The following is an 18683-nucleotide window of genomic DNA, read 5'->3' as shown; positions in this document are numbered from 1 at the left end:
AGAGAGAGAGAGAGAGAGAGAGAGAGAGAGAGAGAGAGAGAGAGAGAAAGAGAGAGAAAGGAGCCGTATTGTCCAACTGGAAGTTCTCTAGTCATACCTCAGAGACAAACCCGTTAAAGGCCTTAGCTTGAAAAGACCAAGGTCCCACCCACTGCATCCTAGGCCATCTCCAGTTGTCCTGATCCATACCTGACCATTGGACCCAGATGGCTCCGGAGAAGAAAGTGAGTCATGGCATCAGCAGCACTAGCAAAATACTATTATCAATAATATATTGAGTGATGGCAAAAAAGTTCTTGTACTACTTCTAAGAGAATTTCTAAAATAAAAAAATGCAAGTATCACAATAAACGCGGAGAAAGCTTTTGACAAAATACAACACTCACTCCTATTAAAAACACTAGAAAGTCTTCTTTAAATGGAAGTCTTCCTGGAGCCTTCCCCTCAGGAAGCATTATGCATAACGGAGATAAGCTAGAAGCCTTCCTAATAAGATCAGGATCGTGTGGGACCACGAAAATTCTTACTCAAAGAAATAACAGTCTTGGTCCTAGCAGTAAAAAGGAAAAGTCTTTTATTCTTTCTTGAGAAAGGGTACTCTCCACTCGTCTAAGATGGCGACCTTGGAGAAGTGCTCGGGCGGTTTCAGCAAAGCAGAATTTACAGACCCTAACGGCAACCCCTCCCTAACCCCCCTCAGCACCCCCCACCCCAGCCCATTGGCTGGGCATGTTGGAGGTACAATCTATTAGCGGAAACTCTTAACTTTTCCCCACAACAAAGAAATAAGGAGGTAGGAGACTGGGGGATCCCCTGGTGTTTATAAAACATTCGGTGTCTCAAAAGCGCCCCCCCCCCCGCCCACCACCACTTACACAGTTTGAAATTGAAGGAATCAAATTAGGAAATTAGGCAAAGAAGAGATTAAGCTATCACTCTTTGCAGATGATATGATGATATACTTAGAGAATCAAGTAAAAATTACTTGAGATAATAAATTTGGCAAAATTGTGGGATATAAAATAAACCCATATAATTCCTCGGCATTCATATAGATTTTTAATGAAATCTAACAGCAAGAAATAGAAAGAGAAAGTTACTATAGACATTATAAAATATTTGGGAATCTACCTGGCAAAACAAACCCAGGACCTATATGAACACAATTAGAAAACACTTTTCACACAAATAAAGTCAGCTCTAACCAATTGGAAAAACATCAGTTGCTCATGGCTAGGCCCAGCTAATATAATAAAAATGACAATTTTACCTAAATTAAATTACATATTTAGTGCCATACCAATCAATCTACCAAAAAATTACTTTATAGAGCTAGAAAAAAAACAGTAGCAAAATTCATTTGGAATAACAAAAGATCCAGAATATCCAGGGAATTAATGAAAAGAAATGCTAGGGAAGGTGGCCTACTTGTATCAGATTTTAATCTGTATTATAAAGCAGCAGTTATCAAAACTACTTGGCTGAGGAACAGAGTAGTGGATCAATGGAACAGATTGGATACATGAGACTCAGCAGTCAATGACTATAGTAATCTACTGTTTGATAAACCCAGTTTTTGGGATAAGAACTCGCCATTTGACAAAAACTGCTGGGGAAACTGGAATATAGTATGATAGAAACTGGGCATAGTCCAATATGTAACACTGTATACAAAAATCAAGTCCAAATGGGTGCATCATCTAGGTATAAAGGCTGATACCGTAAGCAATCTGGGAAAGCAAAGAATAGTTTACCTGTCAGATTTATGGAGAAGGGAAGATTTTATGACAAAACAAGAGGTAGAGAACATTATAAAATGCAAAATGGATAATTTTGATTACATTAAATTGAAAAGTTTCTATACAAATAAAGCCAATGTAACCAAGATTAAGAGGGAAGTAGAAAATTGGGGAAAGAATTTTTATAATCAGTGTCTCTGATAAAGGCCTCATTTCTAAAATATATAAAGAATTGAGTCAAATCTATAAGAATACAAGTCATTCCCCAAATGATAAATAGTCCAAGGATATGAACAGGCAGTTTTCAGAGGATGAAATTAAATATATCTATAAGCATATGAAAAAATGCTTTAAATCATTATTGATTAGAGAAATGCAAATCAAAACAACTCTGAGGTACCACATCTTACCAGCCAGATTGGCTAAGATGACAAAATGGGAAAATGATAAATGCTGGAGAGGATGTAGAAAAATTGGAACACTAATGCATTGCTGGTGGAGTTGTGAACTGATCCAACCATTCTAGAGAGCAATCTGGAACTATGCCCAACGGGCTATAAATAAGTGCATACCCTTTGATGCAGCAATACCACTTCTTGGGTTGTATCCCAAAGTGATTATAGAAGTGGGAGGAGGACCTGTATGTACAAAAATATTTATAGCAGCTCTTTTTGTAGTGGCAAAGAATTGGAAATCAAGGGGATGCCCATCAGTTGGGGAATAGCTGAACAAGTTATGGTAACTGAATGTAATGGAATAGTATTGTGCTATAAAAAATGAGGAGCAGACAGACCAGCCTGGAAAGACTTATATAAATTGGTGCTCAGTGAGAAGAGCAGAACCAGGAGAAACTTGTACACAATTACAGACACAATGTGATGACTAACTTTGATAGACTGGACTCCTCTCTGCAATGTAAGGTTTTAAGACAATTCCAAAAGGCTCATGATGGAAATATATGTCCACATCCAGAGAAACTGCTACAGAGTTTGAATGCAGATTGAAGCAAACTACTTGCTCTCTTTCTTTTTCTTGTTTTGTTTCCTCTTTCCCATAGTTCATCCCATTAGTTATAATCCTTCTTTACAACCTAATGTTTAATGTGAAGGTATTTGTAGATCCTATATTTGACTGCATGCCGCCATGGGCGGGGGGGAGAAGAGAGAGGGAGGGGGAGAAAATTTGAAACTCAAGGGATTGTAGAACTGAATATTGTAAACTAAAAGTAAATAAACAAATTAATAAAAATTAAAAAAAAAAGAAAAGTACTTCAATGTACAATATGCTCTTCTTGTGGTGGCAAAGAACTGGAAATTGGGGCGGGATGCCCATCAATTGGGGAATGATTAAAGTTTTGATTATGAAAAAAGATATAATGATAGAATACTACTGTGCTAAAAAATGATGAGCAGGATGCTTTCCCAAAAACCTGCAAAGACTTATGTGAATTGATGGAAAGTGAAGTGAGCAGAAGCAGTAGAACACTGTGCATAGTAACAGCAATACCGTATGATGATCAACTGTGAATGACTTATGATGTGAATGACTTATTAATACAATGATCCAAGGCAATTCTGAAGGACATATGATAAAAAAAAAAAAATGCTATCTACCACCAGAGAAAAAACTCATGGAATCAGACTGCAGAGCAAAGCATATTTTTTAAACTTTATTTTTCTTGGGTTTTTTTTGGTCTGTGCTTTCTTTTGTGATATGGTTAACAGGTAAATTTGTTTTGCATGACTGTACATATACAACCTATATCAAATTGCTTGCTTTCTCAAGGAAGGGCAAGGAGTGGGAGGGAAAGAATTTGGAACTCAAGATTTTAAAAAGTGAATGTTAGCCACAGTATGAAATGACTGACTTCAACAGACTTACCCCTTCTTAGCAATGCAAGGCCCTAAAACAATTCCAAAGAACTTATGATGGAAAATGCCATCCTCATACAGAGAAAGAACCATAGAGGCTGGATGCAGAGCGAAACAGACTATTTTCTTTTTGGTTTTGTTTTTTCTTTCTCATGGTACCTCCCATTCATTCTAATTCTTCTATGCAATGTGACTAATGTGAAACTGTTTAATAGGAATGTATATGTAGAGCCTATATTACATTGCTTGCCATCTTGGGGAGGAAGGAGGGGAGGGAGAGGGAAAAAATTTAAAACTTATGAAAGTGAATGCTGAAAACTAAAAATAAATAAATTTTAAAAAATAAGTGAATCTGGGCGGCTAGATGGCACAGTGAATAGAGCACTGGCCCTGGAGTCAGAAGGACCTGAATTCAAATCTAGCCTCAGACACTTAACACAAAAACTAGCCATGTGACCTTGGGCAAGTCACTTAACCCCAATTGCCCTCCAAAAAAAAAAGTAAAAATAAAATAAAAACAAGTGAATTTAAAAATGATGTTTACATGTAATTGAAAACAATATGTACAATTTTTTGGAAAAAAAAAAGCAGAAATGTTATGATATCTACTATTAAGAACAGAGAGACCTGACCTGAAGAGCAGGTCAGGAAGAGATAATTTGCGATTCACTCTCTAAAAACCATGACCAAACACTCTAAACCAGGGCACCATATATCAAGAAATCATAAAAGAAAACTGCCCAGATATATCATAAGCAGCCAGAAAGAACGAATTCAAGTACCAAGGAACCACAGTCACAATCTTAAAAACCCTAGCAGCAGCAGGCCTGCACAACCTGCGGTCACCTGCGGTCCACCAAAGGACTCTGGGTGGCCTACAAAAATGTAGAAGTCATCTTTCACTGACTACCTGAAATCCTTTGATGGGCTGCAGGTTGTGCAGGCCTGCTATAAAGAAAATTCTAATATACAATATGTAAAAAAGGTGAAAGATTAAAAGCTTGCAACCACAAATAACTTAAACGTGCAAAACTGAGTATACACTTAAAAGAGTACATTTAATGGACTTTTTAATAGAACAAAGAATTTTTTACTATACTTGATAAAGACTAGAGGTGAAAGGAAACTTTGAGGTGCAAACTGTTAAGGGTTCCCCTTTATGAGTTGCCCTATCTTCCAGAAACACTGGACCCAGAGCATGCAGGAGGCTGTGAATGTGTCAAGGGTAAAGCCCCTACCCTAAGCTAATATAATGTGTTGTTTGTATCCCAACCTGGACTCTCTGTGTGTCCTTGGGAGTCAAGACAGGCACCAGTCAGTCTGAGGTAGGCTGAGAAACTGAGTGTACATCTGGGACTGGTGTAGATAAGCAGACCATCCTATCTTAATAGTCCAGCAGTTTCCTAAGTTAAAAGAATGAAGCTTTTACCACTGCCTTGCTCCTCCCCTTTGGGAAAGGTTTTGACCATTTCCCACCTTTACTGCACCTTTTTCCCTCCCAAGTCACATCCCTTTAGGTGGAGATTTCTGGTATCTCCTCCTTCCTTTATCCTGCTATTATAAAAATGTAAACTTCTGTATGTATTGTGAACTCTTTGGGTTCTACATGCATGATCATTTCTTTTTTTTTTGTAAGCACTTGGGGTTAAGTAACTTGCTCAAGGTTACACGGCCAGTTATTTCTGGGTGTGGTGCTGAGTGTCTGAGCACGGGATTCTATCCCAGGTCATCCCGACTCTGGGGCCAGTGCTCCTACTCACTGTGCTACCTGGCCACCCCATGCATGTTCATTTCTTTTGTAATAAACCTAGTTTTAGCAGTCAAGATAGTGGAGTAGAAGCACAAACTTGGTGTGGGCTCCCCTCCAATCACTTCCAATACATGTAAAAAAAATTACTCTAAATAAGCCTAGTTTTCATATAAGTTTTGTGAAATTGTGATTGTCTGTTAAATAGCAATTAGAAAGAGTTAAGGATGATGAAGTGCTTACATTCTAAAAAAAGGAGAGAAGGTAAGAATTCCTTCAAAATCCTGCTACTTCTAAAGGTCATAAAGGGAGTTAAATAGGACAAATAAAGGATCTGAGTTTTATTTATTTTCAAAAGAGAAAAAGGAATATACTAGGGCAAATAAGGAAGAAGGGGGTTGGGAACTCACTATTTCTCTTAACTTGGGTGCTCAATAAGAGAAGTACATAAATATAATAATCAGTTTTGTTACCTCTGGCAAATAACCTTATCCTCTCTGAGACTCATGTATAATGAAAGAATTGGAATAGATAATTTCTAATATCCATCTCAGGTATAAAATTCTAAAAACCTATAAAATTTCATGAGTTATTTAGATAATAGTCCCTCTTCGGCTGTGTATATTAAAATGTGCATTTTTTAATTTCAGGGACATTAGTGATCTTAAAACAGTTAATCTTCAGGCATCTGAAATAGGGTAATAAGAAATAGAATAAGAATTTGGGAAAAGTGGAAGGGCCTCCTGGAATTTGTTTTCTTTAGTTGCTCTCTTTTCCAAAGATAAAACCTCTCTAAACTAACAAAACAGTGATTTTTTTGCATCTGAATTCTATTAAACTTTCAGTGTCTTTGAAGCCAAGTCATCTAAAAGTCTGGCTCTGGCCAGTCTACCCAAACTGATGAACTATATCTGTAGCTGGAACCCTTTCAAATAAGCGGAACATCCTCCCCACAGGGACCAAAGTTCACCATACCTTCTGCTCCCCCTTGCTTCCCCTCTCCTACTGCTCCATTCCTCCTTCCATGCCACTCCATTTGGGAGGGGATTCTCCTCCACTCTTCCCATAAGACCTCCCCATAACATGTAAGGCTCTTATAAGGAGTTCCCACATGCATGTGCCTTTCTCTTGTAATAAGTAATAGTAATAGTACTATTACTATTAGTAATATAGTAATAAGTTACTATCTGTGTCTTGTGGAGTTGTGACTTTTGGTTAACAACCTCAAAAGGACAGAATTATTAAAGATTTTAGGAAAAGTCATAGGCATATGGGGAATAGCAAGGAATATAAAAGGGAGAGTCAGTTTCACAGAAAATACTTAGCCTTTCTTATATCCTGCTGGATGTGTAGAAATGCCCTTTTTTAATATTTAAATTCAGAAATTAAAAAAATTAACCAAAATAATTCATCCTAAAGAACTGGTGGGTGAAAGAAAAATATCATAGAAACAATAAATTCAAAGAAACCAACTATGAGACAATATGCTAAAACTTTGGGGATACAAAGAAGTACTTAGGGGAAAATTTATATATATAAAGACTTTTTACCAATAAAGATATGTAATAAATCTGTGGGCAATCAACTGAAAAAAACTAAAAAAGCAATAAACTAAACACAAAAATAGAAATTCTGAAAATCAAAGAAGAGATAAACACTGAAATGTAAAAATCAAATGAACTGATAAATAAAACCAAGAGTGTTTTTTAATGGACAATTTGGTATCCTAATTTTAAAATTAGAAGAAAACCGAATCACCAACATAAAAAAATGAAAAACAAAGATTCACAAGAAATAAAGAAATAAATGAAACTATATGCCAACAAAATTAGTAACTTAAATGAAATGGATGAAAGCTTACAAAATGATAAAAATACTGCAATGAACAGAATAGAACATTTGATAACACAATCCCCCCACAAAAAATCTAACAAGTCATATATTCCCAAAGGGAAAAAAAGAAAAATGATCAGATAGACTTAAAAGTGAATTCTGTCAACTATCCAAATAACAACTAATTATGATATTACAAAGTTTGTAAAAAAATAAGTAAAGAAGGTATACTATTAGCCCAACTCCTTCTTGTGAGATAAATATGGACCTCATCCCTGAAACAGGAAGAGACAAAGCATACAGGAGAAAAAAAATACCAAAAATAACTATAGACCATTATATCTCTAATGAGTATTGAAGCAAAAATACTGAATAAAATATTAGCAAAGAGGCTATGGCAACATAATATAAGACCATACCTGTGTGTCAGGAATGCAATGATAGATCAATATTAGGAAAACCATAAATAGGCCACATTAGTCAGTTAGGTGGTGTAGTGGATACAGTGCTGGTCCTGGAGTTAGGAAAACCTGAGTGCAAATATGGTCTCAAACACTTATTAACCATTTGACCCTGAGCAAGTTACTTCACCTCTGACTGCCTCAGTTTCCTCAACTATAAAACAAGGGTAATAATAGCATGTAGTTCCCAGAGTTATTCTAAGGATTGAATGAGATAATATTTGTAAAGTGATTATTAGCTTAGTGCCTAGCATACAGCAGGCACTTATTAAATATTTTATTCTTTTTCCCCATTAATAACAAAAACAATAAAAATTATGTTTTAGTAATAGATACAGAAAAGGCCTTTAGCAACACAAAATATCTCTTTTTGTTAAAAACACTGAAAAGGACTACAATAAATACACCTTTCCTTCATATTATAAATAGTATCTAAGACTAAATATGAATTTTTTATAATAGATAACTGCTAGAAGACTTTCCAGTATCAGGGTAAAGCACTCTAATATGATATACTTCAATAAAAATTATCAATAGCAATAAAACTAGAAAAAGAAATTGAGTCAACAAACATAGGCCAAGAAGAAACAAAATTACAGTTTTTGGAAGATGTTTTATTTACAGAATTCTAGAGATTCAACTAATAAAATTAATTGAAATAATAACATCAGGAAAATAACAAGATATAAAATTAAACTCACAAAAACCATTAACCTTTCTGTAAATTACCAACAAATCCTAGTAAGAAAAAATAGATATTCCATTCAGAATAATATAGGAAATATTCAGAAATCATCTCCCAAGATACACATATGAGTTTATATGTAGATAATTACAAAACACTCTTTATAAAAACAAACAAATAATGGGAAAGGTTAATTGTTCATAGCAGACAATTTAATAAAAATGACAACAGTACTGTAATTAACGTACAGATTTAACACCATGCCAATCAAACTATCAAACCACTTTGTAGAAGCAGAAAAAATTATTACAGAGTTCTTCTGAAGGAAGAAAAAATAAAAAATCCCAAAGGAAAGAATTAAAAAAAAGCTGTGCAACAAAGCAGTAAACCTGGGGCCAGTCAAGTTCATGCTATCTCAACTCGAACCTCATCACTGAAAAGTAGTTCTTTCTTACTCACCAAGTGACTCTCTAACACTGTCTCTCCAAAATCACCATTATAAACCTTTTCCTTCAAATCCTTTGTGTTGCCATTGCCAAGCCATCCTCTCTCAGACATGGCAAATGACTCCTATTTTACTGAGAAAATTGAGGTCATTCACTGTCTAGGCATCAAAATATCAACCCCTCTCTCTAAGGAACAGATGGTCCTTCTTGAAAAAGGGATTGTCCTTTGTGTACAGGCACAAATGCAATACTGACAGAGCTGTGAAATGGTCCAAGCATTCTAGAAAACAAGCTGGAACTATGACATGAAAGTGATTAAAATGTCCATGCTCCTAGGGATTTGACTGCTAGGAGGTCAATGATAACTAGAATGGCCCCATTTAAAAAAATTAATAGATCCTCTTTCTGTAGTAGCAAAGAATTGGGGGGGGGGAGCCGGGGGTGGGGGCAGGAGGTAATAGATTCCCATCAAATGCAGAATGGCTGAGCACATCACAGTACATGAATGAAATGGAAAATTCACAAAGCCAAAAAAAATTGAATAGGAAAAATACGACACATGGGAAGCCTGAAATGAACTAAAGCATAGCAAAACAATGATTATAAGAATAAAAGTGAGAAGAATAAAAGAAACCAAACATCATTATGTAATTAAAATAACCAAGCTTGTACCAAAGAGAGGAGAAGGTACATCTTCCTCCCTTTTTTGTAAAGATGAAGAACTATGGGTATGAAACAGTATATATACTGTCAGACTTGACTGATATGCTGGGTACTTTTCCCAAACTGCTTTTCCACTTCTTTTTTTTATCCTTTGTCACAAAGAATGATGCTCTCATATTGGAATAGTGGCTGGGGAAAAGAGAAAATAATATTTGAAAATAAAAGTGCTGTAAAAACAAAAGGTATAAATAAAATTTCAAAGGTCAACCCCTCTACTTATGCATTTGATCCTATTCCCTTTCTTCTCTGTAGGGTTTGACCTTTGGGATTCATTTCCTCTCTCCTTCTGCCTCGTTCCCTTATGCCCATTAAGTTATCAAACTGTTTGAACCAATGAATAGTATGACTAGGCCTATAAAAAGCTTCCCCCCCCAAAAAAAAGGAAGAAAAAGATCTAGATATACACAAATATTTATAGCAACTCTTTTCATAGTAGTCAAAAATAAGAACCTAGGGAGGTGTTCTCTTTGAGAATGGTAAAACAAAATTGTGGTATACAGATGTACTGATACATTCTTGTGCTACAATGATGAAATGGACAATTTCAGAGGAATCTAGAAAGACCTTTATGAAGTGATGTTGAGCAAAGTGAAAAAAAAAAATACCAGGAGAATAATTTACACAATGATTACAGAGGAATATTTAGTAAGATTTTAGAACTCAGGAAAAAGCAATGATAAAACCAGGAGTCCAAAAGAAAAAACATACTACTCCTCTCTTGGAAGAGATATGGCGTACTTAAAATTGAGAAAGGACATAACTTTTAAGGCAAAAGAGATTTGCTTTTGGGTTTTTTTTTAATATGCTTAATGGGGAGAGGAATAGTGGGAGGGTCTGATTCCTTTAAAAAATATTTGGAAAAAACAGAAAGAGTAGACTATATTTGCTTCCTCTACTTCCTTACCTTCTAATCATTTCTTAAACCTTTAGTTTTGGCTTCCAATCCTACCACTCAACTGAAAGTACTCTCTTAAAGCTTATCAACAATCTCTTAACTGTTAAATTTGACTGCCTTTTCTTAGGCCTTAATCTGGTAGGTAGCTAGGTGACACAGATAGGATAGGGAGCATCAGGCCTGCAGCAGCAAGACCTGAATTCAAATATACCGTCAGACACTAGCTGTGTGACCATGGGCAAATCAGTTAACCTTGATTCCCTCAGTTTTCTCATCTGTAAAATAAGCTGAAAAAGGAAGTGGCAAACCACTCCGGTATCTCTGCTAAGAAAATCCCAAATGGGGTCACAAAGAGTCAAACACGGCTAAAGTGACTGAACAACATTCTAGTTGACCCCTTCATAGACCACCCTTTCCACCTACATATTTTCTCCTCTCAGTTTCCAAGACACCACTACTTACCTCTATGCCCATTACCTCTCAGTATCCTTTGCTAGATCACCATTCTCCTCTCAGCCCTAAAGCATAAATCCACTCCCCTATCTTCTCTTCCCCGTTTCTCTTACGTATTACAATTTTTCTCTTGGAGACCTCACCTACTCCCAGATATTAAAATGTCATCTCTATGAAATCTCAAATTTATATATCTAGCTGTAACTATCCTAACCTTCAGTCCTACACTGCCAGCTGGCCAACACTGATACATCAATATATCCTGCTAGCATCATAAACTCACTATTTTTCTCCTTCACATCCCCAAACAACCTCTCTATTTCTACTAAAGGTACCACCATTCTTCTAGTCACCCAGATTAGTAACCTTGCCTTTACCTTTTGTTCTTACCTCTCTCTCAACAACCCTACCCCAGAGTTGCCAGGTCTTCTGGATTCTAACATCATAACATCTCTCACTTCTATTTTTCTCTTTCCACTTAAAGTGAAAAAGAAGTCTCTACTCCTAGTTTAGGTCCTCCTCTCCTTAAACTATACTATAGTAAGTGTCCAAATTGGTCTCCTTGCTTCCACTTCCAAACTACAATCTATCCTCCACAGGGTTGCCCAAATCATCTTCCTAAGGATACACACAAATCAAGTTGCTCCCCTGATCAAAAGTATTCAGCGACTTCCAGTTGACTCTAGAGTAAAATACAAATTCTAAAGAGATTCAACAGTCACCTGTGACTTTAATGACAAGAGGATACTACCAAATGATACTCTCAACCTCAGAGATCTGCCAGAAGCACAGAGAGGTTAAACAACTTCTTTAGGATCACAGAAACAGCTCATATCAGGACAGAACTTGAACCCAGAATTTCCTGGCTAAAATATTCCTTATACCAACGTTTCTTAACCTTCTTTTTTCTTTTTAAACCTCTTCAGCAGCAGTCTGGTGAAGTCTAACCCCTTCTGAAAATGTTGATTACAAAGAAAAACAATTATGATAAAATAGTTATAAAAATATTTTATTTTTTTAAAAAACTTTTTTTTTTTTGTTAAAAAAGACTCCAGTTTAAGAACATAAAAGCTGTCTGGACAACTTTATCACCCCATCCTCCTCATCAGTCAAGTCAATTCAACAAATGTTTAGTAATCTCTTACAATGTGCCAGGTACTGTGCTACCTTTTACCTTTGGTCATACAAAGAAAGGAAGGCAAGAAGAATCCATGCCCTAGAAAAGTTCACAAATCTAAAGGGAGGGAGACAACATGCAAACTGCTATGAAAACGAGATACATATATGTATATGTGTACATATGACATCTGTGTGTATTGGTGTATGTGTGTATATATGTATGTATCTATACACAGCTGGAGACTATGACTATTAACCATAGTCCAGGATGAGGAGAGGAGGGCCTAAACTAGACTACTTTTCCACTTTAAATGAAAAGAAGGAAATAAAAGTGAGAGATGTGATAAAGTTAGAATTGAAAAGAGCTGGCAACTGAAAACACAAACACAAACACACAAACACACACACACACACACACTCTCTGTCTCTCTCTCTTTCTGGTTAGTCACCTGTCCTGGCTAGGGGCGGTTTTTGTCCTAGCTGTCTCAGCACTACTTCTCTAGTCTCATTAGGTGGGTATTTATGTGGAAGCATCCCTCAGCACACTCGTCTCGCCATAGAAATCTGGGATGGGGGTGGGCAGCCCGGAGGAAGGGCGGCCGCGGGCCTCTGGGGCCCTGGCACCTCGGGGTACCCGGCAGGACTGGGCAAGTGGGCGGCCGCTTCCCACCTACCTCTGCTGAGCTCCGAAGGCTTCAGCTCCAGGAGTTCCTCGGCTGTCTGGAAGCCTGCACTCACTAATTTTACTCGCACGCCAGAGGCCAGCGGGTAGCTCCCCAAAGCCCGCTGCATGGCAGCACCGGAAAATCGCCACACCAGGGTCTGCCGAACCCACCACTAGCATCCGGGATTCGGGGTAGGCGCCCAAAACAGGAACCACGCCCCCTCGTGTGACGTCAGACGTAAACCAACTGCGAGCGAGGCGTGTGGTCCCCTCCCTTCAAGGGCGGGAATCTCGAGGCTCCCAGCTTTGGGACGCCCAGTTTCGTCGTCTTTATTTCCTCTTGGCCAATCCGCTTTCTAGCTGCTAAAGCGAGGAAAGGCAGGAATTAGCGGATGTAGAGCCCACGATGATGCCGATGCCGGCGGCTAGCGGCTTTGGGACTACTAGGTGGGAGTGACCGGGCAGTCGAGGGGAACCCATTTTTTTCTTCCACATAAACCTCCAAACTGTCGGAAGGGTGCGCAGACCGCACTTTTAGCCGTTTTGGAAACTCTCCCTTTCCCTCCCGTACCCCTAAAGTCCTAAATGGCTCCAGAAGGCCATATCTTCCGAGACCCCTTGTCTCGATGCCTCCCTCGATGCTCCCGACATTCCCTGGGGCCCCTTCACCAACACCGCCTCTGCCCCACCCCCTCACCTCTTTCCCGCCTTCGCGAGGGATTGTGGGCCGGGAGTCACGCCAGCGCCTCGTCCTCGTTCTCATCCTGTCACTCCCAGCCACCTCTACCTGCCAGCCACCCAAGTCCTGCCTGCGTGAGATAATGGAGGTTCCCGAGACCTTTACCTCGCCAGTCCCCGTGTAGGAAAAGGAGGAACTGGAGGAGAAAGCAAGTAATGAGCAACCGGAGAGGGAGGGCTCAGGCCAAGGGATGGATGATGGGACCTCAAGGAGGACCCCTCAGTGAGGTCGGGGGAGCAGGCTCTTGCCTGGAAAATGGCGGTGGAGTTGAAGGGCATCCGTTGGCCTCTGATCACCAGGCCACGCTCTGGCTCTCGTAAGCGGGCTGTCATAAACTGTTAAGTTTGCTAGGAAGGGGCATCGGACTTTTTTAGGTAAATCATGTTGAAAAATATATTGCTCTAACTTTTGTAACTCATTCCACAAGTTATTTTTAATCTCACAACCTTAGGGGCCATTTGTTATCTATTTTACAAATGGAGAAATTGGGGCAGAGCAAGGTTTAGGGTTAGTGACTTGCCAAGCAGGGAGAGTCTGAGGCTGCATTTGAACTGAGGTCTTATTGGCTCTAGGTGAAATGCTATATCCACTGCCCAGTATAACTGCTCCCTGTTTAACACAGTAGACTGAACAGGTGTAATTCTGTATTGTTTCATTCTTAAATCTTAGAGCAAAGATAACCCTTAAAAACTTCGACCAAAATGTGGCTTTCCTGCCACTTGTCACATAGGTTGCATGGTTTCCAGGGTGATTATCCAAGCACATAGTAGTTGCTACAAAAAGTAGAAACGGCTATGGAGGCTCAAAAATGATCACACCCTATACTGAACTCTTAGGGCTATTGGATAGATAGGATTTCATGCGGAAAGGATTCTTCTAAATTGGAAGTTCTTAATCTTTTTTGAGTGTCATGAATCCTCTTGGTGATTTTAGTGAAGCCTATGGATTTCTTCTAGAGTGAATATTTTTAAATGTGTAAAATAAAATGCCAATGAAAGAAAAACTAATTATGTTGAAATAGTTGCCAATTTTTTTTTAAGTTTACAGATCCCAGATTAGAATGCTTGTTATAAATTGATTCTAACCCTTTATTTAACAAATTAGGAATTTGAGGCTCATAGAGGTAAAATGATTTACAGGAGTCCTAGGGGTAGTGACAGACTCAGAATTCAAAACCCCTAGTCCTCTAACTCCAAAGCTAGTGTTTTTTCCACTTCTGTTATATAGTTTTGTCCTATAAACAGTCCCACTGGTGTAATGTTTGGGGGGAAATAACTAGGTTTGTAGTCAGTGGACTTAAAATTCTAGTTGTGACCTACTTGTGTTACCTTCGCTAAGTCACTTCACCTTCCTGGGTGTCAGTTTTATAGTGTATAAAATGAGGGTATTGGACTCTAAATCTGTGAATTACTGAGTATCTATTGAACCTCTACTTTGTTCAAGACACTGAACACATGGTATTATTTATTCTAATAGAATAGGTTGTGATAACATTTAAATTGGTGTAATTAAATTTAATAGTGAATAATAAAAGTAATAAAGTTATACTACCCTGTTACTATCCAGAGCTGCACCACCCTCTTAGTCACTCAGGCTTGCAACCTGGGTGTCATCCTCAACTCCTCCATCTCTCTCCCATATCCAATCTTTTGCCAAATCTTGTTGAGTCTACCTAGCAATAGCTCCAGTGTATACTCCCTTCTCTCTTTTGACACTTCTATCACCTTGATGTAGGGCTTCATCACCTCATGGTTGGGCCATTCTACTAAACTTCTGGTTGACCTCAAATCTCTTTCTCCATTTGACTGTCAAAGTGATCTTCCTAAAGCACAGGTCTAACTGTATCACCCACTTATTCAGTAAACTTCAGTCTCTTCCAATTACCTCCAAGATCAAATATAAATTCTTGTTTGGGTTTTAAAGCCCTTCATAATCTAGTCCCTTCATATCTTTTCAGTCTTCTTAAACCTTTCCAGCCACATCCTGGTCTCCTTGATGTTCCTTACACAAGACTCCATCTCCCAGTTCTATACATTTTCACTGGCTGATGCTTTCCTCCTTTGTCTCTGATTTCTGACTTGGTCAAGTCTAAGTGAAAATCCCACCTTCTGCAACAGATCTTTTCCTATGCCCTCTTAATGTTAGTCCCTTCCCACTAAGATTATCCTCATTAGGCATTTATTAAATGCTTACTGTATGCCGGGCACTGTGTTTATTTCTTGGAATACAAAGAAAAGCAAAAGACAGTTTTTGTTCTCAAGGAGTTCGAAGTCTAATAGGGGAGACAACATGGAAGTAACTCTTTACAAACAAAATATAGAACATCATCTATCACTAGCATTAGAGATGATCCGGAAAGGCTTCTTGTAGAAGGTGTAACTTGAAGAAAGGCAGGAACCCAAGAGGCAAAGATAGAGAAGAAAAAATATTCAGTGCATAGAGTTGGGAGATGGAGTCCTTGTGCTTGTGAGGAACAGCAAAGAGGCCAGTGTCACTGTGCAGAATTTGTGTGGGGAATAAAGTGGAAGAAGACTGGAAAGAGAAGAGAGTCAAATTGTGAAGGGCTCTGAATACCAAAGAATTTCCTATTTGATCACAGAAGTAATAGGGTATCACTTAAGTTTATTGAAAAGGAGGTGACATGATCACATCTGCATTTTAGGAAGACTAATTTGATAGCTGAGTAGAGGATGGATTAAAGAGGGGAGAGACTTGAGTCAGGGAAACCAATCAGCAGGCTATTCAAGTGTGAGGTGATGAGGGCCAGTATCAGGGTGGTAGTGGTATCAGAAGAGAGAAGGGGGAGCATAGAGATAATTGCTACAAAGGTAAAATTGACAGGTATTGGTAACAGATAAGATATGAGGGATGAGAGAGAACAAGGAGTTGTTGAGGTTATAGCCTGGATGACTGAGAGGATGGTGGTGACCCTAGCTACTAAAAGGAAATTCAGAAGGGGAGGAGGATTTTTGGGAAGAGATAAATTCAGTTTCAGACTTGTTGAGTTAAAGATGTTTGCAGAACATCAAGTTTGAGATGTCTATAGGAATTAGAGCTGTGAGTCTATCCATACTTTTTTTTGCCTCAACTGAAGCCTGATAGAGTCTGTGAACCCTGATATTACTGCTTCTGACTCAGTAAGATTGTTTTTAGTTATTTAATTAGGATGGTATTACATAAATAGATTAGTTAGGTAAAATTGTCGTTTTAAAAATTATATTAGCCTTCTGGGATGAGAGCTCATTCTTTCACAGAAACTGCTGGGAAAACTGGAAAATAGTATGGCAGAAACTGGATGTAGACCAATATCTTACATCATATACCAAAATAAAGTCCAAATGGGTTCACAATTTAGATACAAAGGTTGATACTATAAGTAAACTGTGAGAGCTAGGAATAGTTTACCTGTCAGATTTATGGAGAACGGAGGAATTTATTACCAAACAAGAGATAGAAAACATTAAGAAATGCAAAATAGATAATTTTGTTTACATTAAATTGAAAAGTTTTTATACAAGCAAAGCCAATGCAACCAAGATTAGGAGGGAAGCAGAAAACTGGGAAAGAATTTTTACAACCAGTGTCTCTGATAAAGGTTTCATTTCCAGAATGTATAGAGAACTGAGTCAAATTTATAAGAATGTCATTCCCCACTTGATAAATGGTCAAAGCATATAAACAGGCAGTTTTCAAAGGAAGAAATTAAAGATATCTATAGTCATATGAAAAAAATGCTGTAAATTGCTATTGATTAGAGAAATGCAAATCAAAACAACTCTTAGGTACCACATCACACCTGTCAGATCAGTTAACGTGACAAAACAAGAAAATTATAAATGCTGGAGAAGATGTGGGAAAATTGGAACACTAATGCATTGGTGGAGTTGTGAACTGATCCAACCATTTTGGAGAGTAATTTGGAACTTTTCCCAAAGGGCTAAACAATGTGCATACCCTTTGACCCAGCAATGCCACTTCTAGGGTAGTATCCCAAAGAGATCATACAAATGGGAAAAGAACTCACATGTATAAAAATATTTATAGCAGCTTTTTTTGTGGTGGCAAAGAACTGGAAATTGAGGGGATGCCCATCAACGGAGGAATAGCTAAACAAGTTGTGATATATGAATGTAATGGAATACTATTGTGCTGTAAGAAATGATGAGCAAGCAGACTTTAGAAAAACTTGGAAAGACTTATATGAAATGATGCTGAGTGAAATGAGCAGAAACAAAAGAATACTGTACACAGTAACAGTCACATTGTGTGATGACTAGATTTGATAGACTTGTCTCAGCAATGCAAGGTTCTAAGAGAACTCCAAAAGGCTTATGATAAAATGCTATCCACATACAGAGAAAGAAGTATGAAGTCTGAATGCAGATCAAAGCATACTATTTGCTCTCTCTCTCTTATTTTGTTTTGTTTCTTTCTTGTGGTTAATTCCATTGGTTATAATTCTTCTTTGCAATATGACTAATGTGAAAATATGTTTAATGTGAATACATATGTGGATTCAGATTGCATGCCTTCTTGGAGAGGGGGGAGGGGAGGGGAAGGAGAGGGAGAAAATTTAGAACTCAAAAGCTTGTGAAACTGAATGTTGTAAACTAAAAAGATATAAATTTTTTTAAAAAGAAAATAATTATTTTAGCATTACCTACTCATGCACAATAAATATTATTTCAATTATTTAGACCTAACTTTGTACAAAAGATATTTTGTGTTTATATTTGTATAGTTCCTGTGTCTATTTTGGCAGGTATACTCTCAGTTTTTTATACTGTCTAGTTATTTTATATGCTCCAAAACTATTGATTAACATGGCTGAAACATAATGTCATTTCCCCATTTTTATCTTTTCATTAAATCTGATTTTAGCTTTACTTTATCTAAGATCATGATTACTATCCCTGGTTTTGTTTTTGTTTTGGAGGGGAGAAGGCAGGGCAGTTGAGGTTAAGTGACTTGCCCAAGGTGACACGGCTAGTTTTTGTGTTAAGTGTCTGAAGCCGGATTTGAACTCAGGTCCTCCTAACTTCAGGGCCAATGCTATTCACTGAGCCACCTAGCTGCCCCATCCCTGTTTTTTTTTTTTTATACAATAAATTCTACTCCTGACCTTTATTTTATATCTCTTGACTTTTAAATTTATGTTAAAACTGGACACTAATGGAGCGGCTAGGTGACCCAGTGAGTAGAACGCTGGCCCCAGAGTCAGAAGGTCCTGAGTTGGGATCTGGCCTCAGACACTTAACACACACACACACACACACACACACACACACACACACACACACACACACAC

General features: G+C 37.9%; 2 protein-coding genes across 6 annotated transcripts in view; one reads left to right on the top strand and one right to left on the bottom strand.

Annotated features, from left to right (window-relative positions):
* Positions 1-12886, bottom strand: part of RAD51C (RAD51 paralog C) — an 83785-nt gene extending 70899 nt beyond the window's left edge. For 3 of the 5 annotated variants that reach the window (XM_069078161.1, XM_069078162.1, XM_069078163.1), the window contains exon 1: positions 12647-12886. In XM_069078161.1, coding sequence (XP_068934262.1) covers positions 12647-12764 — 118 coding nt within the window. In that variant the 5' untranslated portion in view covers positions 12765-12886. Of the gene's footprint in view, positions 1-189; positions 356-386; positions 642-12646 lie in introns of those variants that run through there. The other 2 variants (XM_069078164.1, XM_069078165.1) reach the window with 2 other exon arrangements.
* A 100-nt stretch (positions 12887-12986) lies between these two features.
* TEX14 (testis expressed 14, intercellular bridge forming factor) overlaps positions 12987-18683 on the top strand; it is a 165828-nt gene continuing 160131 nt past the window's right edge. The window contains exon 1 of the mRNA XM_069078160.1: positions 12987-13527. The gene's annotated coding sequence lies outside the window, so the exon portion shown is untranslated. The remainder of the gene's footprint in view (positions 13528-18683) is intronic.

The sequence above is a fragment of the Petaurus breviceps genome, unplaced genomic scaffold (genome assembly GCF_028583685.1).
Source record: "Petaurus breviceps papuanus isolate PSGF00001 unplaced genomic scaffold, PetGlider_PUasm1.0 91023, whole genome shotgun sequence".
Classification (NCBI taxonomy): domain Eukaryota; kingdom Metazoa; phylum Chordata; class Mammalia; order Diprotodontia; family Petauridae; genus Petaurus; species Petaurus breviceps.
This window is presented reverse-complemented; position numbering and strand designations above follow the sequence as displayed.